The sequence below is a fragment of the Melozone crissalis genome, unplaced genomic scaffold (genome assembly GCF_028551555.1).
Source record: "Melozone crissalis strain CALT ecotype California unplaced genomic scaffold, PUWL_Pcris_2 ptg000027l_1, whole genome shotgun sequence".
Taxonomy (NCBI): domain Eukaryota; kingdom Metazoa; phylum Chordata; class Aves; order Passeriformes; family Passerellidae; genus Melozone; species Melozone crissalis.
The window spans coordinates 72,107,607-72,130,082 of record NW_026535805.1 but is presented as its reverse complement, the minus strand read 5'-3'; the positions used below and the strand labels follow the sequence as shown (position 1 = coordinate 72,130,082).

Sequence of the window (22,476 nt, the reverse complement as noted above, 5' to 3'; positions counted from 1 at the left end):
TATTTTTGAAAGCTAGGTAAATGTGTAATGCTGTGGCAGGCTGAATTCCATTGGCACAAGTACACAATGTAAGAAATACATATATACTGTAATCATGCAGAGTACAAATTGAGGTTCTTGTTAGGTCAGCTTAGCAAAAACAATAGTGATCACAGGAAGTATAGGGTTTGATGGAATCTGAAACAGAAGCTCAGAGGATTGTTAAAGAATCTGTGGTAATACAGGAATTGTTACAATGGTGTTATAATGCTGGTGATGTAAATTCTTCCCAAAATGTCATGTTACAATTTGTTCTGAGTTGCATAGGATTTATCAGGTGGGAGTTCAGAGCTGCACAATCAATATCAGAAAGGCCTGAAGAATATTTTTCAATAAGTGGAGGATGAAAAGACTAAAATCACTTTGTGTACAGTTTTATCAGTTGTTTAGGAGACCAACAGAAGCTCTTCTGTATTATGGAAATGGAGTTCAGGCTGTTGAGCAGGCATCATGTGCTACCTCCTGGAGATGTGACTGTCACTCTTTGGTAGTGCCCCTTTAATGCTGCCGGAGACAGCCTTTGCCACTTTGCTTACAATCAAGTTCACAGCTGTGTGTGTTACTTTTTGTTGCTAATAAGTCTTGATGATGATTTTGTTTGGAGCAAAGGTTTAATCTTGTTTCTGACATGTGTGTTCCAGAGTGCATATTGATATCCTGAACTTCAGAGTACAGGAGGGTTTTTGTCTGTTCTAGCATATCTTGGTTTAGGGGCAGGTTTTCAAAGGCACACAGATTAAATAAAAGAAACACAAAATACTACTGACATATATTTGCTTTTAAAAGTTTTATCTCCCCCCTGCTTTCTGTCACCTTGTTGTGTGTTCCTGCTTATGCAGATTGTAGTGTGAAAATAGTCCTGAATGTCAAAAGACAGTGTAGCAAACCTTGGAGCCACGTGGTTTAGTATTTTTCCTATAAAACATACTTAATGATTTCCTTTAATACTGTTTTTACTTCTTTCATCCCAAATTAGATTCAGAGGAGCAGAATATTTGCTCTCATTTAGATCTCTCAGAAACATGTGTACAGGTGTTCTGTAAGGTGAGAAGGAAGAATAGGAATTTCCATTAACATTGTTCCAGAAACTAATTCTATTGGTTTTTTCTGCCTGCATCACTGAGGCTTTGTCAGTATGTTGGTTTTTTCTCCTTCTTTAAAGCCTGTGCTGTGACAACACACACAGACACTTGCTTTTCAAATTATTCTTGAGGCACTTGACCAGCAGTTCCAAGATGGGAAATGGCTGTTTGCCACACAATTAATAAGTCAGTGTGGTTTATAGATCACAGGAGAATTTTAAACCCTGGGGTTTTAAGGGTTAAAGATTATGCAGGAAAGGAGTAGAAAAAGGACAATGCAGTGGTGTTTTCACATTTTATAGATCAATTCTCTCTGTGTATGTTTGCAGCAAATACAGGAAAACTTGAATAAGCAGTTGCTGGATAATCTGGTGAGTTTTTTGAGCCGATCTCATTCTGACTTTCAAGAGAAGACAACAGAATGGACTTGCAGGATGAAGTTCAGAGAAATCCCTACTGCAGCTCTTGTCTTAGGTAATTTTTTTAAGATATTTTTTGTAGTGTGCATCTGATTAAATCACACAGACACATCAAAGAAACTTACTGCGTCCCAGCAATTACTGTGAGCAATATCAGCCTCAAACATGTCAACAGAAGAGCTTGGGTAGGGAGAAGGAAGTCAGATAAAACCTCCTCCTTCCCCTTTTGTTTTTGTTGTTTAATTGTCCAGTAGGTCAACAACTCCCCTGCAGGTCTCTCTTAAGCAGCTGGGAGTGATTTGAGGTTTTTTGTTTGAGGCACTGGAGATAACTTTGATTAGGTCCCTGTATCTGCCACCACCATGCTTGGTGGTTTCTACTACTTAACCATGGGAATTGTATAGCTTCTGGTAAGTGCTCTTGCAGTGCAAATTTACATGAAAGAAAGTAGTGTCTTTGTCTTGGGAAAAGAGCACAGGGGGAAAAAATAGCTGGAGATGAAGTTATTGAAGTTCTGAAGTTTTTTTTTCTTCCATTCTCCTTTTTTTTCAGAGGTTTGTCCCTATAAATCCTAAACCCGATTCAAGGCATGTTGATTACATTTTCAGTGGATTATTTAGGGAAATTAAAATCAGGCTTGTGCTTCAAATATTTCTGTAGACAAAGTTCTGAATTGCCTCCTTGAGGGGCTTGTTCTTTTTTTTTCTGTTGATAAAGGATATTAACAAAGGCAGTAAATGCTAGGTAGTTCATAGTGAATTCAGACTGAGTTTCACCAGAAATTACAGTAATTTTCCTCTTTATATGAGCCATGAGAGGATCCAGGTATGGATGCAGTATTCTTCTAGAGAAGGTGAATTTAACTTCTTGTCTGCAGGCCTTACATGGCTGTGGATGCTTCTGAGGGATATTAGAAAACCAGTCCTCATTGCAGGTTTGCACCCTTGGAAAACTTTCTGTTAAAAACCCCACCAAACTATATGATGAAGGGTATTCACAGTGACTCCCTGTTTCTCTTAATCAGGGACTGTCAACATGTATGCCTAATCTTGTGCTAGTTTTTCATCTTTCCTCATAGCTGATGTGATACTTTTCATTCTTTCCTTAAATATTTGAGGTATCTTCTGGATTTTGTCTACTGTTCAGTTTATTGTGCAATCATTGTGCTCACGAGTCATGAGAAAAAATTACTTAAAATTTTAGATTTTAAAATTTTTGTCCTTTTTTTTTTTTTTTCTAGGTGTGAATGTTACAGATCATGACTTGACTTTCAGAGGTCTCTCGGATGTCCTTCAGGATAACATTACTCCTTATGTAGCCTTGCTGGAAGCCAAAGATTGCCCAGGTAAATACTGCAATAGTGTAGCTGCTTCTTTTGAATACAGTATCAAATCAAGCAGGAATTCTAGCTTTTGCCCCTAAATGCAAGAGTAATGGACAGAGGGATGCTGAAGACTTTGGAAAGATTTGCTCAACCCTACGTAAGCAGAGCAGTAATGCCTACTGTATTTTGAGAGGCATCCAGTGCACTTTAAAACACTGAAGATTGAAATGCTCCTTAACTGTAGCATAACAGCTAAGAACATGCTGCTTAGTGTATTGCATGTTGATGTTGTAGGTTGATTTTCTTCTTGTTTCATTGGACAGTAGATGTCTGCATCCCACTTTTTTAATGCTTACAGTCACATTGTTAGTGAGAGAATGGGCAGAATAAAATTATCCCAACCTTCTTGCTCCTTTTTTATTTTTTAAGTAAAAGGATTAAAATCACATATGGCAGCATCCTCAGTTCTGTGGAGTGGCTGCCTCACTTATTTCTAGGTCACTCTTAAAGCATGTGGCTGGAGCTCAGGTAAAGATGGAAGACCAGCATCTTAACCTCAGTTGTTGCCATCTAGGCAAACCGCATGAGCAGCATGCATAGCATTAATGCTTTCAGGAGCATGAGATGTGCATTCTGGAGGGAGAAAGAGAATAATTAGAAATGTGGAAAATAATGACTAATAACTTTGGGGTGGTTTCTTATAGTATGAGACAGAGAAGTGTTGCCAGATAACCAAATGTCTTTACCACATTTCTAAAAATGTTTTGTGAAGGTATAAAAAATCTGATGCAGAAGCTGATGGGGCAGCTGATAAAGTGTGATATAGATGTGGACTCACTGGAAGATGAGGACTGTGTGCAGGCTTCACAGAGTAAAATACGTTGCTCAATGCCTTCTCTTATCAGCTGGTATGACAGTGTGACAAAGGTATGTTGTTAACCTTTTTTATCCCCAGTTTATCAAAATGCCTGACCTTTAAAAAAATTTAATAACTCAGCTTTGTGTTTAAAACAGAAATTTAATAATTCAGTTTTCTGTGAGAAAATGCCAAAGGTTAATTTTTAAAAAATAACGTGATATTGAGGTGATTTGAATGTAATATGTGACACATAGGACCAATGGAGTTAGTTACTGATGGTGTATGAATGGCAGAATTCTGAAACAAAAGCAAGAAGTACTGTGTTATCATATGTTTAATTGGGAACTGGAAGCTAAGAATGCAGTGTCAGCTTCATGCCAGATGCTTTTTCCCAAGAGTGCTGAGTTATTTTGTTTATTAAAACAAAACTTTACAGAAGAACAGCCATCCAGGGCAAAGGTACTGTGTTAGTGCTAATGGGCCATGATGTCATCTGCAACCCACACTGTATTGGCAAGCAGTAAGGAAATAACATTCCAAGTGTTTTTGTATCTTTGTGTTTGCTAAAGCTATTGAAGTTTTAAGTTTTGTTTCTGTCATGAATACAAGTTACAGCTGATTTTCTGATGACTTCATCAGAGCAGTGTGATAAACCAAATGTGTACTGAGTACATGCTCTTTTATTACTGGGTAAAGATATAGAAAATAAGCAGTGTCTGTGTACACAATTCAAATCTCCCTCATTCCCAACAGAACTCCACCAGTTCTGTCTCTCAGAGCTATTCTTGTCATTGTTGGACTGTGTGTTTAAAATCTCTTTATTCTTTGTACTTCTGCTGTGCCAAACAGAAGGAAGAAAAACGGCAGTTTTGGGTGTTAATAATAAATACAGCTCACAAAAAGTCAGTCATGTCAATTTGGAGTACTGTAATATCATAGATATGACTCAGTCTTTTTTATTTTGTTGGCTTCTGTGTATTAATGTTTAATTAATGGCTTTAAAGAAAACAAATTCTGAAACTCCAAGCAAAAAAAGAAATTCCTCCTCTAGACACTGGCAGTCTCCTCCAGTTGTAGTCATATTCAAAGACATGGAAAGTTTCACCACAAAAGTTCTTCAAGACTTCATAGTCATCAGCAGGTAATGTGACATGAACTTCAGTTCTTCCACTCCTTTGCCTGTTTTCTATTTGCAGCTGTTTTGAAATTTAACAGTTAGGCCAGTGAAGCATTGGAATCAAATATTGTGCTGCTTCTTTGCAGCAGTGATTGAGAAAAAAACTACTTGCTGTGTTTTAGGGGTAAATTACACTAAAATAAATTACACTTCAGACTGTGAACCAGAGTGCCTAAGGGCCAGGTTGGCATAAGGGATGGCTGATTTAATTCTTCACATGGTAGGATTTACTGGTACTAGTTGTTGTAGAATTTGTGAATGTGAAACTAAATTTTCAAGATGTCTAGATCTTTTAAAATTGTTTGCAGAGTGTATTTTTGTGTGACTACCGAGGTAATGCTGCTCCTCAAGGTCACTAGCTTACTGATAGGGGTGTGTATAAAACTTCCCCCACTGGCCAGGATCTGTAATCAGCAGCTGACTACTTCAGGTGCTCCTGTACTTCTGTTCTTCTTTAATGTAATCTGTCTTCCTTCATGTAGTTCTGCTTCTGTCTTCCTTAATGTCATCTCAGGCATGCTAATCAAAAACTCATGCTGTTTCCAAAAAGAGCACCATGCACTGAAGTCCCCATGTTGGATCTGTTAGAATTGGGGCTGCAATTCCTCAGCAATTCACTTGGTGTGCCACCAGCAGGAAATTGTATAGCTTGTGTTGTTATCTTCATCTCAGTCTTAAACATGTTTAATAATAAAGGTGAAGTGGACAAATGTGAGAGATTCCTCTGATTTGTTGATCACAACTTCTGATTCCTTTTTAAGATTCTCTAAGGTTATCACCAATGGACAGTAATGTGGGAAGTTTATTGGTTTTATATTTGTCTTCAGCAATTTCTTTTTATGAGTTAGAGAAACAATTGGGGGATAACAATTGAAATCCAAAGTCAAAAAGTTGCTGTGGCAAAAACAAAGGAAAGGAATAAATTGACAGTTTTAACCTAGAAGGTATATAAGACAGCATATTTTGTACCTCCTTGAAACTACTAAAAATGGAAACACTGAAAATACAGTGAAAACATTGTATTTTGTATAAATTGTATGCTGTCCTCAAGGAATACACATTCCATCCTGACTTGCAGTTCTAAAGCAAATACTAAAAAATTATCTGAAGATGAAGTTTAATCTGGAGAAGTTGAAAATTTTTTGAAGTGTGATTGGAACACTCACTATCTCCAGACATTGGAGATATTTCATATTTATTTTGAATTTATTAAAATAAATATGAAATATCTATTTCATAATAAATCTTGTAAATCTTGTAAATTTTCTTGGCTGTTACCTATTTAATATATCTTATTATTTTTTCTTTGTATCTTTAAAAAAAATCCTATTTTAAGACTCAGCTCTCTGAATAAAACTCTTTGGGAAGGTAGGATCAGCTCAAAATTTACTGAAATGATGCTTTTTGTGCCGCTTTCTGAAATCTGAATCTGAAAATGGAGTTTCATTTTCTTATCTGCTTTAGGGCTTTAAATAGCATCCTTTCTTTTTAATTTTGTTCCACACGAATTCTTCTTTTGGTTTATCAGCAGCAAATCTTTTAATTTACCCTTTTCTGCATTGAAACTCAGTGCTGTAGTAGGAACATAGTGCATTTGTTACACAAGCTTCTATAATGTAACTATTACTTTTATTTTTTCCCCTCTTACCCCATTATCCAGTCAGCATATCCATGAATTACCTCTAGTGCTGATTTTTGGAATCGCTACATCACCAATGATTATCCACAGGCTACTTCCTCACTCAGTGTCCTCTCTGCTGTGCATAGAGCTTTTCCAGTCCCTTTCCTGTAAGGAGCACCTGTCTACTATAATTGACAAGGTAACTCCATTTCTAAATAGAAATGAGGAGTGTGTGTGTGTTGAATTACAGTTTACGTGTGTAGCCTTTAGATGCAGGTTTGTCTGAAGGTTTTGGAAGGGACTCTGTTCCTGAGAGCTGTGGATTTTAGGTATTTGTACTTGCAGGTGTAGTGTAATACTGAGAGCTCCCTTCTCATCCTGAGACACGCATACACACACCTGCTTTCATCTTCCATTTGCATTGCCTTGTGCAATTACACTTTGACATTCACACTTCTTCATTAAAGTCGAGCTGTGATTTCAGTTTTACTTTGTTCCAGAAAAAGATCGCTTTGAAACTTAGCTAAAATTCTGAAAAATAAACTTCAGCCTGAGTTTTGCCACCTGTCAAACATTAGCTGAGTTACCCATATGTTCAAGCCATGTAAATGTTGTGCCTGTGGATTCTTGGTAGACCACAGGATTTCCAAAATCTGTTACACATGCTGAAAGTAGTGGTGTCATTGTTGACTACAGCAGTCTCTGTTCTATTTGTAATTTTACAAAAATAGCATTAAGCAAAATTAACTTAAAATGTTGCATTAGTGAAAGATACTTAGGAAAATGTGGTAAAATAATAAACTTTAAAAATCAATCTTTGCAAGGGTATTTTAGTAGAAATATTGTTTTTAGAAGCTGGCAGTGTATTTAGTATCTCATTTAGTTGAATGTTAATACATACTAAGAGTTGTATCAAGTTGCACATATAAGCTTTACTGATTTGAATTCAGGAGGAGTTTCTGCTGTGGCTACTTTTTCTTTTTGTCTCCCTTTTAGCTGCTTCTGACATCCCAGTTTCCATTTAAACTGGGAGAAAAAGTTCTGCAGGTTCTCATCAACATATTCCTGTACCATGATTTTTCTGTCCAGAATTTTATCAAAGGATTTCAGGTAGGCAATGATAACAGGAATTCAAATAACGGTTGTGAAAACAAAGAGTAATTACTAGACAGTGAAAGATTTCTTAGGTCCTAGTACTGCTGAATTGCATGAAAAAATATCCTTTGCAAACAGTTTGGATCTGTAAACAGATGGACATTTAAATATCTTTACTGATAAAGGTTTAAGAGTAAACTTGTAGGAGCTGTATGAATAAGCAAATAAAAGCTTACTGTGCCACAAAACCAATGATATTTAAAGGTTATGTTTAAAAGGATGACCTGGCTTAGTGGGCAGAAAGAGCTGTATTTTGCTATAGATTAATTTGTAGCTTTCTAGCACCCCTGACAGAAATCCCCAGTTCTGATCATCTGTACCAGCTCCTTGGTCTCTGCTTTGCTTGGTGTGAGTAGGCTCCAGCAGAGTTTCTTCCCCGCTTGAACTCCTCTGGCACAATTTCTGGATGCACATTTCCTGCCTTTTCAGGGAAATATCAGCTGCAGGGTCATTTACTTGGTGCCTCAGAGGAAGTAATGCTTGTGCTCCAAGCAGTTGTGTAGCAATGTGGGAGTTACATTTACCCTCTCTCAGGAGACAAAGTGGAAGAGCTCAGGGGGTTTCCAAAGAGAGTCTCTAGAGAGCATGATAGTTAAGTTTTTATTGTCTTATATAGTTCTTCATATCTAGATGTATTTCTGTGTCTAGGTCTCCTTGTAGTTTTTGTGGATTGCAGACAAGAGTTCTCTGAAGAATTTGTAGGCCCTGTCACCTGTTTTAATGCAGGATTGTGAAATGGTTTCTTTCTTACCTAGTTCCGTGTATGACCCTGCTAGTAAAATATGCCCTTTTAATGTCATATACATTTAGAATTTCTCTGATTTTTTGATATATAAGGTTCAATGATTACAGGAGGCCAGGAAAAATATCCTGGCCATAGTACCTCTTCTTGAAGACAGACCTTTGTGGTCTTTCATAGGTTTCAGCTCCTCTTATTTGAAAGAGTCATCAAAGTTTAGTACTTCTGCATTGGCCTGACATGCAAATACAAGTTTTAGACCTGACAGTGTATGGCTGTGTCCTTGTGTGTAAAAGAATTCAAGGATGAAGCAATTTCAGATCAGATTTTCGAAGTGATTAATACAAGAGATCAGCATCATGTCATTATAGCTAGGTGTGATGTTACATGAGAGGGGGTAAAGCTGAGGTTCTGAAAATGAATAGCACATATAGCAAGGAAGGTAATTATGTGACTGTGAACAACTGTATAATCAATATCCTGTAGTGACTTATGGAATATTTATGAATTGTAATTAATTTTTTTAAAGGAGTACCATTGCTACCATTGTAGTGTATGCAATGTAATAGTAAGAAAGCATTAAAAGGTAAATGCAGCAGGGAGATTGAATTTTATTAACATCCCTAGTTCTTGGTTTGTTTTCCAGTTCTGTATTGTGGAGCACTTCTATTCCCAGCCTCTCAGTGTACTGTGTTGCCCCCTGGCAGACATTAAGAAGAGAGTTTATTCTTTATCGCATGATCAGTGTGAAAACATTCGAAGGCTGCCCTCTTTCAGAAGGTAAGGGTGGAAATACATTTCTTGGACAATCATGTATTGATTAGCTTTAGAGAAGATTGAAAGAATCTGTAAATGTGGTTCTGTGAACACTGTAGCTCATTTGTGCACTTTCTATAGCAAAGGTAAATTGATCAAACAGAGGACATTTCTAAATAATTTCAGGAAGCCTTAATGTTCTGGTGTAGAGAGTACAGCTTCTGTGATGTGTAATCACTTGAATTTACTTTTTTTTCTTCTCATTCTTAATGCAGAAACAAGTTTTTCTGACAACCATAAATCACTTTTGAATTTATTAAGCTGATTTGAAGCATAATCTCTAGGGTTTTGGAGTGGCCTTTTGACTTGTTGGATTTTTGAGTCCTTTTGAATCTTTGCAAAGAAAGATGCATATTTCTTATAGCAGCATAAGCATTTTAAATGTTTTTAACCTGAGGATCTTCCTTTACATTATAATTTTATGTTGGTTTTATTTTTTTCCTGCCATAAGGTATGTGGAAAGGCAAGAGTCAGGGAAACAGATTGAACTGCTGACAAACGACAGCTTCTTAAAGGTAAAATTTTAAGAATGTCTTTGGAGAACAAAAATAACTTGCCCAATATATCACTTTGTGGAACATAATAAAATACAAGACCAAGATATATAGTTCTGTATAATATCTTTCATGCAGAACATACTGTGCTTTGTGACCAGTAATGAGGAATTAGGATTGGCAGATCAAAATTGCAAATCTCTAGGGTTGCCAGGTCAGCCTTTATATGAAGCTGCACAACTTTCTTACATCAACTTTTAGCTATGTCTAGAAATATAATTGCTTAAAAACAAGGATACAAGGTTTATTTATGACCAGGTCTTTTCATGCTTGCCCAGACTGACTTTCTTGGAAGGTCAGTTAAGTGTTTGAAGAATGTGTAAGTTATCTTGGAGGTTATTTCATTAACTTTTAATCCTTCATAGCTTCTGCATAGTTCTGATTGAACTCAGTAGGGCAGAGTCTGTGTCCCAAGGCACACATTCACCCTGCACCTCATACAGGATTAAAACTAATTTGTTACATTTTATCTGAAGCTTTGCCAATGGGTTGAAGTCAGACTACTACTATTGTGAGCCCTTTGGGAATTCACCAACAAAAATCTGTTGGTTATTTTCACCATCTGAGCCACTCCCAGTGGAAGCATTGCTGAAGAGAAAGGGTTTCTCCTGACTCTTCATTTCAAATATTTGTAACCTGTCAAGCAAATGGTACTTGCCTGGTGTGTAAGGCTTTTCCAAGTGTGAAGAACAATGGTAATGGCTGGAGGGGAGTTAGGAGCAAGCAATATGGCAAGTACAGTTACAGTATTCAAGATGAGGTATGATTTTACATCACTTCCTGATCCATTGTCTTAATTGGCAAAAATAACTTAAGCTACAGCTGTTCCCTTGCCCTTTATTTACACCTGCTTTGAAAGTTGAATGACCATCAGCTTAAACTTTATATGTTTTCAGCCATACATGTTTAATAATACACCCCTTATTTCACAAGCCTCAACTTTTAACTTTGGGAAGGAAACTGGAATTCTCATACCTAGGTGCATATGATGCTTCTCACAGATTTTAATTGCAGACATTTGTTCTGATCTCCACAGCAGAGGTGGGACCATTACTGCCTTGCCAAGCTGGCAGAATGTTCTGCCTGGGGAATAAAGGTCCTACTGCTGCATTAATGAGGTGCTGTTTATTCTGATGTCATGCTAATCTACAGTGTCATGCCCAGCTTTGGAAACACTTTCAAAATCACTATAGTAATCTTTCATGTGAACTTTGTGTTTCAGTACCAGGTCACTTTAGTCTTTTAAGTCTTCCAGCTTAGCCCCTAAACCTGCAATACACTTTATCAGCCTCATTTATATTCCATGTTGTTACTACTTTTTTAATAACTATGGAAAGAGTTTCACCTATTTAAAATTATCAGTTTTGAAAGCAATTTTAAGAATTTGTTTAAAATTACATCATAATTTTAAACAAATCTGTCTGAAATGTTTAATGGCAAATTTACTTTGAAACTATGTAAATGTGGCAATCTATGTCTTTTATCTCTATTTTGGAAATAATATTGCATAGTCTTCTAATGATATTTTCAAACTCTTCTAAAATGGATTATGCCTTTTCACTTCGTTATTTGGTAAAATACATTGCTATTTACTTATATTAACTATATCTGTCTTGAGCTATAACCAAAATGAGGGAAATACAGATGTGTTAATTCTTGGGGTTTGGGGAAATAAGGTTGATGAAGCAGCATTAGAGAGAGCTTTTCTTAGCTTATTTTGTGGTGGGGATAATTTTTTTCATAATGATCCTACTTAAAATTAAAATACAGACTTGTGAATGTCTGCCCTAAGGTTTTAGAAGTTGCCTTAACAGTTGTTATATCAGTGACTCTTAAATTTCTCTTAAATGGGGAGAAAGATTGTTAATGTTTTTAATAATTTAAAACTTTTTTTAACATCAGAAAGTCTCTGTAGCACTATCTTTGGTACTTTCAGTCTTTGCAATGTGAAGAAAACCTTTTCTTTCTATGCATCTGTACTTCCTTATATTGCCTGTAGACAAGGTTTTGCTTTTCTTTTATCTTTAATACCCTTTGTTTCACTTTCAGTCTAGAAAACTTCAGTGGCTTATTTGGTTTTTCTCTTTCCATTTGGGAATAGTTTGCTCAGAGTTCGGCAAAAGGGTAATTAAATACGTAGAGGATTCTGTGGTTTTTCCTCTTTATTTTTGACTGAAGACAGAGGAAAGAAGATCTTTGGATTCACAGACTTAAATGTAATGACCACAAAGACTAGAAGACTTCAGTACAGTTACCAGAATTTTTGAGTGTGGCTTTCCAGAAGCAATATATGCTTCTATGGCTGGCCGGTGATAATGTGGTGCCATCCAGAAAATTAGTAGCAGTAGTCAATAACTTCTATTTCTAAAATGTGATTTTTTTTTTATTTCTGTTTTCTCGGCACATGAATAAGCAAAATCAAATTAAAAACACATAGGAAAATCAACTGAATATTTCTTTGTTTTCTGTGAACTGGTCTTTTTTTGTACATGTAACTAATAAAAACAACAGCCACCCACAATATAAGAAATGAATTTTAAATGCATTTGTAGCATAAAAATTCAAATTTTCGCGTAAAAGTAGCTATGGAACTTCTCATTGCCTGCTAAAGGAATAGTGTATTCTCTCATTGTTATGAGATGACATTTCAAGTCCAAAGGCCTAAATATAGTTGAAAATGGTAGAATACTAATGCTAGTCAATAGCAAATCTCTGCTGAGCTGGAGGAAGAAAGTAAAGGTAACAATATGCAATGAGAATGCAGTGAACTGTTGAAATACAGCTCATTTGCTTAGTGGTCTCCATTTAAGATTGATGATTTAAATCATAACACAGTACAATATCAAAAGTTCAGAGTAATATTAAGTGTTTCATGGGAGTTTTAAATGGATGTCAGAATTACTTTTAAAATTATTCTATCACTGTAGGAAGAAACAGAGAAGTTGCTGGAGGACTTACATGTTTACCATGAAAATTATGTTCAAATTCTGAGATGTCTTCATGTTTTCACATCTTCTCTTCCGAAGTATCCTTTGGGCAAGCAGGTGATGTTATGTTATATGTGGGTCTTGTTGGGTTGTTGTTATTGTGATTTTGGTTTGTTTTGTTTGTTTTTTTCCTTCAAAGTATGACAGTTAAATAAATATTTACTCTTTATTTATTAATGTGCTGGTTTGCCCCCTGCTTCTTAAAATGGAGAGAGATGCTCTCTTTCTATGGGCAGAGGATGAGAGCATGTGGTTTCTTTACTGGCATGGATGATACCCTCTCAGTCAACAGGCAGGAGTTTCCAGGAGGAGGCAGGTGCAGAGATCAGCAAGAGGATCCACACATTGACTTTCCCACATCTGAGGTTACCTGTATGCATTGCTGTGTACACTCTTCTACCACCTATTAGTTCACTAGTCAAATTCAGATGAAGAGACTGAGTTTCAGCCTTCTGTACAGAAAAAAGCAAGTGTAGGAGGAACAGTGATAGTTGCTCTGTTAATAGTCCTATTACTCCGATGTCATTTATTCCACCTTCTCATGCTAAGCAATTTCTTCTGCTAGCAGAGCAATTATATATTCTGTGCATGTGCACCTGTCTCTCTGTTCTCAATGTATTCCATACTGTTACTAGAATCTGTCACTGACTACAAAAGCATCATGAACTGTTTGAGAATAAAAGGATGTTTTAGCTGGGGTATTTGATTGGAGTTCCTTTCTGTTCACTGCAGTTAACTTCACCTGAATGTTACTTGTTTGGAACCTGGTGCAGAGCAAGTCTCTAGCAGAAACTTAGTTCTGGAAGATATTAAGAGCTGTCATTCCTTTTGCAGTCATTCTCCATCTTTGAAAAACAGGCTCTAAAGAAATTGCATATTGCTTTGAACAGCTTGTTGTAAGATTCCCATATTACTTTGTAAAACACTTTATCCTTTCTTCACCTTCTGCATAACAGATCAGGGAGTTGCACTGTGCTTGTTTGGAAAACCGAGTGTGGGAGACAGAGGAGTATGAGTCATCTCTTCAACTAGCAAGGTGATTTTTTTTTCCCCATTTTGTTTTAATACCACCGTACACATGGAAAGTATCAGTCATCAGTTATTCTGGAACTTAAAGCTGAGGCTATTACCTGTTCACAGCTAGTTTTAGGGTTGTTTGCAAGTGTAATTGTCTGCTGTTTTCAGTTTGGTTTTCTACTGATTTCTGTGAAATTCAGGCAGGTTCTCAGATCTCATATGCCCTGAGTAATTTTGCTGAAACCACAGAGATTACTTTGTGTGAATGAGAATGAGTTGGGTTTTGTCTTTTAAAATATGATTGTGGTAGATATTATCAATCAGATTATTAGTCTTAGTTGTTTTAAATTTTAATCTGTTGTGAAAATTAGAATCACTTCCCAGTGAACAGTAACTGAGGCCTTTCTTTTTTTACTGCTTTCCTTCTCTTCCTGATTTGCCTTAACAGTTTTCACAGGAACTGAGTTAATTTTTTCTGATACTGTGAGCATAGGACTTTAGGAGAGGCTGTGCTTGTGTTGTCTGTCAGTTTTAAAAATGCCAAAGTTGTCAAAGCCACTTTTCTTGATAGAAAACCTTTCAATTGCAATGTTGCAGCTAAAGACTTCTAAATGTGCTTTCAACAGACATATGGCAATGTCTGTCTCCTGATAGCTGCGCTCATTCAAATGATCCCTTGGCTTTGTCACACAACCCCATAACTGTAACTGCCTCTCCCAGACCCCCTGAGCTGCTCAGGTTTGATGTGTCTGGCAGTAAACCTGCACAGAAAAACCATTTCAGTGGTGGATGGAGGGTAGCCTTCTGGGCTGATACACACACACAAGGAAACACATCTTCAAATTGTACTTCAGCCATACTGAGTGGTTCTTGCACATAGCCACTTTTCTGTGTTCTTTACCCTCATCCCTTTGAAAGGATTACATGCTTGAGTTGTCATTTCTGCAGTTTTTCCTTTGTGTTCCTTCTCTCATTCTGCTGAATCTTGACAGCACTCAGTCACCTCTGGCTCTTGCCCACAAATGTGTCATTCTGCTTTCTCTGCTATCTGCAATCTCTTAATAACTCTTGGCCTTTTTTCCCTCTCTTTTTTCTTCTCCTTTGTTTAATTTGCTTTCATCCTCTCTGAATTCATCTGTCTCTTCTCCTATCTCAAAGTTGATGCTGCCATCAGATTCTGGCTTGCTCCCCTTTTATTGTTATCTATTCATCTCCCTCCTGTTGTTCTTCTGGTCCTGGCTCCCACTGTGGGAGCCTCTGATAGAAATACAGTGATGATAGTCTCTGCTTTCATAGATGGTGATTCTATGATTTTTTTTTTTTTTTTTAATTCAGAAATTCTGTCATTTTCCTAGCAAAACTTGTCCAACACAACTTCTTCAAGTACTTGGAATTCTAGTTGTGATTATAATTTTTTCAGCTTTTAACTTCTGTTTGCCTTTTTAAAAATAATTCCTCTCATCTCTGCTTTTTCTATATAGAATCTTGCTGTTATCTTTTAGAAGAAAATTATAAAATGTGGTCTTTCTCCTTCTACTCACAATCTTTTTTTTCCCCTTTTGCTCAGGTTTAAAAGTTGCTCGCTGTTCCTTAATATCTGTGCCTTCCTGGGAGTCACATCACCTGTTGATATCCTTATGTTCACCCTTCTCCATCCCTTACTCTTTTTCAGTGTTTTTCTGGAATCCATCTTTTTTTTTTCCTTGTATTTAGAAAGTAGAAAACGGAGAAGCTTTAGATCAGTTTATTTCTCATTTTCTAACAGAGTACCTCTTTTGCCTTTTATGAATTATGTTTGAATGTAAGGTTTTAAGTTTCTGAATTGTGTTTCTTTTGTGATTGGCTTCTCTACTTCAGCCTTTCCCTGGACAGGCTTTTATGCCTTCTGCTAGAAGTGTTCTTCCCAAACATGGTGTTTCAGGTAATCTCACTTGAGCAATCTAGACAGTAGTTACTCCACCTGAGTTTTCCAGAGTGTAAAAGATGCCATGGGGTGACAGACTATGTGTGAGCTTCAGTTCATTTTGCATTAATTCCATCACAGGAGGGTTGGAGAGCGTCTCACTCGATTGGTTATGTGGAGTTAACTGGCTGGGACATCTCATCAACCTTTTGGGTGGCAAAACTTCAAGGACTGTCTGCCCTATTGTCTTCTGTCTAGATACTGTACTCTGGTTTTTGTCTGCTAATTATGGGTGGCTTTTCATCACATGCTGCTTATCACAGTCCTGCCCTTCTGTGAGCGGTGCTGACCAACATGGTATTGCTTCTTCAGGTGATTTCCCTCTTCAGCATTCAGGAGGAGTTTCTGTGGACTTCATTGTAGCTTCCTTTCTTCTCTTGCATAACTTGTCTGAATAATCAGAGTTAGATTTATTTACTGCCTTTTGGTAATCTGAGATCTTCCTTCCTGCTTGAAGTCTGACTCCTCACCAAATGAAAATCTTAACCCCACTGATACCTGGCATACCTTGCAGTAATCTCAAACCTAAAAGGTTGCAAAGGATTTTACTGTTTTCTCATATGTGATAGCTGCCTTCTTGCCTTTTCTTTGGGCCCTGTGATCCCGTTGTTGTTGTTCATAAGCTTTTCTAGAACTTGCAGTTTCCTTTTGAATAACAGTAGGAAAATAAATTAGTTCTTTCCCATTTGCAGATCTCCAGACCTGCTTATTTTCTCTCCATATTGGGTGTTTAACTGCAGTGTTTTGTCTGGCCTGGAGCAAGGCTATCTTGTTTACCCATTATAGTACAAAACAGTTTTAAAATGTTTTGTGTGGTCAAGGTTATACTTTCTGTTGCTAACTCCTGATGCTTTTCTGTACAAAACAAGTGCATCTGAAGGCAATATCTGACTTGCAAAAGTCTGTAACCCTGAAGCAGATAAACTGAAGTTTTAAATTTTAACCTTTAAAAGCATTTAGTATCCATTGCCAGTTAGAAACTAGAACTCAAATTGCAGTTGTCCCTCCAGATATCCACAGAGCTTCCCCAGCCTCTTCTGAATTCTTCCTTAAATTTCTTAGCCAGTTTTTAGGTAGCTGATGAGGAAGCCCACTGCTTGAGACACTGACCACCATCATTGCTTTGATATCTTTTACATTAGGATTTTGAGACTGGGCAGTGCTCAGTGACACTTGGGAGAGGCCCTAATAACTAAATACTAAGTAAATGCTGAGCTGGAGGTTGGGCTAGATCTCAAGAGATCCTTACAACTTGAGTGGTTCTGGGATTCTAGTGATGGTTAAATTTACAGCAATTAAATACAGAAAAAAGCATACAGATTTCATTTGAGAGTCATTCTGAGTCACAGAGATTAATTTTGTGGGTGTGTTTACATAGTGAATTTTTTTTTACCGTTTCATTTACTGGTTTTGGGAATGAGTTCTGAACCCTACCATAATTTGGTTTAAGTGTTGGGGTTTTTTAAAATTTTGTTTTGATATCTGACTCACAGTTTCAAAAATTGCAACTCCTGTGTCCAGCAAGTGTTTTTAGATAATCAGGAAAACTACTGTTCTGCAAGAAAATGTGAAGAACATCATCACCAAAACTAATTGGTTTGTTTCTTTCAATTAATGACAGCAGGAAAAAAAAAAAACTGACTTTGCTGCAAGACTGAATGTTTGTAATCCTGGAGATTTTTTCTTTTAAAAGGAATTTTTCAATTTGTTTTTATTTTTTAACTTTTTTCAACTAAGAACATTGAAAGCTGTTTCATCATTCTGCGTTTCAACTTCAGCCAACAATTGTGTCTTTTAGGATGCTGAATAAGACTGATTTGGTAACCATGCTCCAACAATGTGTGGAAATTTTGATGTCATCTTCTGGAAAGGAGTTTGATAGGGCAGTAGAAAAGTTGAAGGAGTTCCTGACCCAGTTTCAGAATCTAGGTGGGTGTGTACCATCATGTATTCCATTACAGATTATATAAAAGCTATTTTGTAATCTGACCAATGAGTAATCTGACCATTTTCCCTGAGATAGCCTGTCATCATATGAAACCATCATATTTGCAGGATTTTTTTTAATACATGCACAAATTGAGGAAATGTTTATATTCTCTACTAGTGTGTGGTTCGTGTTTTTTATAATACGGAAGAGTGATGGAAGATAAGAAATTGGATAGATCAGCAAACATTATCCCCTAAATCTCTCATACATGTATTTTAAGCATTTTAGCAGATGTTGTAGTTGCTAAAAACAAACTGGTTTTAAAGATAAATAGCAGCAGACAGGCAAGGACTGCATAAGCAGTCCTTATGACATGGAATTTAATCCCAGTGTTTGTAAGGTTCCTTCCCCTGCACATTCAGAGCTAGGACCCCAAGTGCCAGTTGTCAGCTCTGCTGACAGGGTGTGACCTGTCAAGCCCCTAGATTTGATTGTTCATGGTCCAGGACATATTTCAAAGTTTGGCAAGGCAAGTGAGTAGCAGCATTCGGTCTTTCAGAGGCAGGTTAGCTGAAACTGCTGCATTTTCTCTGAAATACGAGTATGATGTATTCCAGCAGTCTTCTGGAATGGGAATGTTGTTGCTTTCCCTGGATTATGGAGAAGCATTCCCCAAAGATTGGCTTTTGAAGATTAATTGGTTATCATCTAGTCTGTTTTATGCATATTAATTAAGCTCATTACCAGTGTGGTTGCTGTACAGCATTTGGACAACTAGGCAACAACCCCCAAGTGCAGTCAGTATTAATTAAAGTGGTCACATCACACTGTAGGGTTAACTGGGGGTTGTTCAAAAGAATCAGCTCTTTTCTGTACTGTGTATTTTTTAATAGTTGTAGTAAAAGCAGAGCAGTGGTACAGAAAATAGGTCATCACTTTGAAAAAGCTGTGTATATCACTGCTGGTACAAGCACTGAGGAATCTGAACTATGATGGAAAACTAAAGGTTTGTCTAGTTTGGAAAAAAAGAATTCAAGCAAAAGGCTTTTAAGTAGTTGGATTCTTACCTTGAGGAAATGAATAAGGAACAACAGCTCTGGGGATTCAGAACTTGCAGAACTATAAAGCAAAAAAGACAGTATTTATGTTTACTTAGGATTTGAAGATGAGTTTAAAATAGAGACGGTCTACTGAATCCATGAATGATCTTAGTTTCTTTTCAAAGTGGATTTAATTTAAGCTCCAAAGGAGAAGTGAGAAGAAGAAGCTATACTGTACATGAATGGATTGCTGCATTAGTTTTGCAGCAATCCATTTTACTTTATATTTATGTGATGATGTTGATCTTTAGTGAGGGTTCTCAGACATCTGCCAAAAATGTGATGTACCCAAATTGCCCACAGAGCTCCTAAAGTGAAAGGATAGTCCAAAATACTGTATTTTATAACAACAACAGAGTCCATTGTTCTGACTGCCTAATGAACGGAAAAACATAAAATCATGAAGCTTGAACAAATGAAATATCTTCACATTCAGTCTATTTTGAGCTGCAGGATTTGTAAAATAAAAAAATATATTGTTGTACTAGTGGAGAGGAAGTTTTCTGATTTGAAGTCTTCAACACTCAGATGAATGTCCACAGGACCCTGGAAGATACCAAATTGTTCTCTGCAGGTCACCAAAAAGCTTTTAAATATCATGATTGTCACTGCTGATAGAGCTTTACCTGTGATGTGTGGGTGGAATCTCCATCTGCCATCTTCTTGAATAATGCAAGAAATCTAGGTTCCTTTTTTTCTGATTATCACTCATCCTGGCACTGATTGTGTTTTGGGAGGTTTGGCTTTTTTGATTTTCCCTAAAAATTACCAAGAATTGGTGTAATTGATCACCGAACTACATGTCCATGAAGATGTAATTTTCTTATAAATTAAGGTGAGAATAAAACTGGGCGATGAAGTACCTTAGCATGCTTCTGTTTGCTGCTCTGGTTGCAGTTTCTGCATTAGGTAGGGAGAACTCATTTCTTACTCATTATTTTTCTGCACATGAGAAGGAAAAAAAAAATTCAGCATGTGGCTTTTTGAATATTCCAAAAGCATGAGTAGTACCTAGTCCTAATGTGTCAAATTAACAAATGTTGAAGGTATGACCTAGGATGACCTAAACAGAATTAAAGTGATGTGCAAGGCTTGTGCTGGGCCTTTGCTCAGGGCTGAATTGTTACTTAATCACTGTTGGCTAAGCTGTACTGCAGACTCCTTTTTTAACAATCTTCTGCAAGATGCAAGACCCAAAAGCTGCCTGTGGTTGGGTCTGTGTGAACAAGGAACTGCTGAGTGCTTTGAAGAGTTCTTGGGGTTAGGAGGTTTATGTAGGGAAAGTCTACCCCACAAATCAAACATTAGTTTTGTTCTAGTAGCAGAAGCTTCCCAAGAACGAGATGTGTCCGTATCGCCACAAAAGGAGCTCCAGAAGAAGACAGACCTTTATCACCTTCAGAAGGTTAGGCCTCCCTAGGATTTACTGACTGGTTCCTTAAATTAATGTTTTAAAATGTTCATGGTTAGTTCTTCCCAGGTTGCTGGATCTCTGAGTAAAGAGTTGTGTGTGAATGTCTCATCTTAAAAATGAATGAATAAGTACCAACTATGTATTTCAGGCCTTCCTGACACATAGAAAATTATAGAAAATAGTCTATCATAAACCAGGATTTTAAAATGCAAATTAGATGTTTTTATTTAACTTGTAATTTAGACATTCTGCTTAACACATATTTCTTTGAATTTCTCGAACTCCTACGGATTCGAGAAATGAATACATTGGCCTAAATAAAAATAACTGCATGATTACATTTCAAACGTCATTAGTGAGAACATGCCAGCAAAAATTAATTATACATGTTAAACACATAGATTGTGTTCTCCAGAGAATAACTGCCTCCCATGTAGTCTTATGCACCACTTTTTTTTAAAGACTTTGTTGGAGTTGAAGGAATCAAGGAGGTCTAAGAAACTGACAAAGTTTGAAATGCTTCGTTTTGAAGTTGTTGACTATATAGACAGTCTTGTAAGGTGAGCCTTCCTGTTTTATATTCCTGCATTGGTTTGCACTATAAGTTGCAAATGAAATTTTACTAACATGTTAATCTTGTCAAAATTGTGTCTCACTCCCTGTGGCACACTTTTTTTTCTCTTCCTATTCTTTCTTTGAGGGCTCTAAAAATAATAACTAAAAAAACCAAAACCAAACAAATGACACCTCTTTTCCAAGAGATCAGTTGAAGTAATTAGAGTACAAATGGACCAACCTACTTTGGCTGCTGAGACAGTGTTGAGGGAGGAGTGGGTATAAGGGGCAAAATAAAGTCAAGAGTCTTTACCCTAATCTTTGCTGATCTGTTCTGCTTACGAAACTGTACAGATGTCAAGTGTGATATCCTGTCCATTTTGGGAACTGTTTTGGTGAGCAAACCATAGCAGATGCAGTTTTGGAGGCAGCTCTGAAGTGGAAAATGTGAAAGGCTTGTTGTGGTGGGGGAAGAGATGAAGGCATTTGTTAATTATAGAGGGTGGGGGGAGGCAGAGAAGCTAACAGAAGTATCACTGCCAAGCAAAAAGCTTCAGCTAGGAAGGCCAAGATGAGCACAGACTCATGGTGAGGCCTTGAGATGGATAAATAAGATCTGTGGAGTACTTGACTGGGTTAGCACTGTAGCTGCTGCCCTTATTTTTGAATTTGTCAGTGTCCCAGCTAGAGTTCTGTGCTAAATCCATTAGATATAGGGTTGATAATAACAGACTTCTCTGCTTAAGAGTTTATTTCAGTGCTGTTCATCTTGTTTTTCAGAGATTTTTCAGTTTTGGATGGGAAAGATGCGTTTTTATAGTCTGACAGCAGTAGACTTTTGTTGTTTCCCTTCAGCTGAAGCTTGTGTCTCCCCCACACCCCCCTACCTCCTGCTTTTCCAGGAGATACCTTGTTCCTGCAGACGAGAGGACGCTGCACGAGACCATGTACTTCAACGGCGCCGCCGTTCTGCGCGGGCACCTGAACGCGGCGCCCCGGACGGCGCTGCACACGGCGCTCAACAGCCCCCACTGGTACCTCAAGGTGAGCAGCTGCAGGCTGTGTGGGCGTGCTGGGCAGGCTGAGCTTGTGCTTCATGCACCTTGGCACATGCTCAGCTGTTCTGCAGAGAGCTAGCAAGTGCTGATAAGCAGCTGGGGACTTTGTTCAAGGAGCTGGGGAATCTGTCTGGCGAAGGTAATTCTGGGAAGGGTTCTGTAGGAGGAATCCATTTTTCAGAGCGTGTTCTAGCCGTGGTATTTTCTTTCTTCTGTAGATGTAGCAGAAAACTAATTTTGTCCTCCACTGCAATTAGGATGACTGTCCACAGGGAAAAATAAAGTGTCTGTTACTCTTTCCAGAGACTTTCTTAATAGGGCTGGTGCTCAGTCCTCACTATGTAGATTAGCTGTAAGGTAAAGGCTGTTCAGGTGGAGTCATAACGTTAAAATAGCATAATTACAGCATATTTGACCAAGTCCTTTGTTTTCCTCTATAATTTTATTTTAATCCTTGTTGTACATTGATATCCTATGTTTTCTGAGTCCAAGAAAAGGATCAGCTTAACCCTGTCCTTTTCTAGAAGAGAAAAGCAGACTATTCTCCACTTCTTTCATAAGTCAAACTGAAAGGAAGACCAAAAGAAAGAAATAGACTAGGATTTGGAAAAGGAGTGAACATACAGTTCTTTTTACTTGATTATAGAAGTTGCTTGAACTTGTTCTT

The 22,476-nt window shown here is 37.3% G+C and overlaps 1 protein-coding gene across 4 annotated transcripts in view; it reads left to right on the top strand.

The window, feature by feature from the left end:
* The window catches only part of ORC3 (origin recognition complex subunit 3), a 35,254-nt gene that overhangs the window by 6,401 nt on the left and 6,377 nt on the right, over positions 1 to 22,476 (top strand). The window contains exons 4-17 of one of the 4 annotated variants that reach the window (XM_054280046.1): positions 1,451 to 1,595; positions 2,781 to 2,885; positions 3,637 to 3,791; positions 4,728 to 4,864; positions 6,561 to 6,720; positions 7,518 to 7,631; positions 9,062 to 9,195; positions 9,683 to 9,746; positions 12,713 to 12,829; positions 13,729 to 13,808; positions 17,551 to 17,681; positions 20,105 to 20,187; positions 20,659 to 20,756; positions 21,654 to 21,795. In XM_054280046.1, coding sequence (XP_054136021.1) covers positions 1,451 to 1,595; positions 2,781 to 2,885; positions 3,637 to 3,791; positions 4,728 to 4,864; positions 6,561 to 6,720; positions 7,518 to 7,631; positions 9,062 to 9,195; positions 9,683 to 9,746; positions 12,713 to 12,829; positions 13,729 to 13,808; positions 17,551 to 17,681; positions 20,105 to 20,187; positions 20,659 to 20,756; positions 21,654 to 21,795 — 1,665 coding nt within the window. Of the gene's footprint in view, positions 1 to 1,450; positions 1,596 to 2,780; positions 2,886 to 3,636; positions 3,792 to 4,727; positions 4,865 to 6,560; positions 6,721 to 7,517; positions 7,632 to 9,061; positions 9,196 to 9,682; positions 9,747 to 12,712; positions 12,830 to 13,728; positions 13,809 to 17,550; positions 17,688 to 20,101; positions 20,188 to 20,658; positions 20,757 to 21,531; positions 21,608 to 21,653; positions 21,796 to 22,476 lie in introns of those variants that run through there. The other 3 variants (XM_054280045.1, XM_054280043.1, XM_054280047.1) reach the window with 3 other exon arrangements.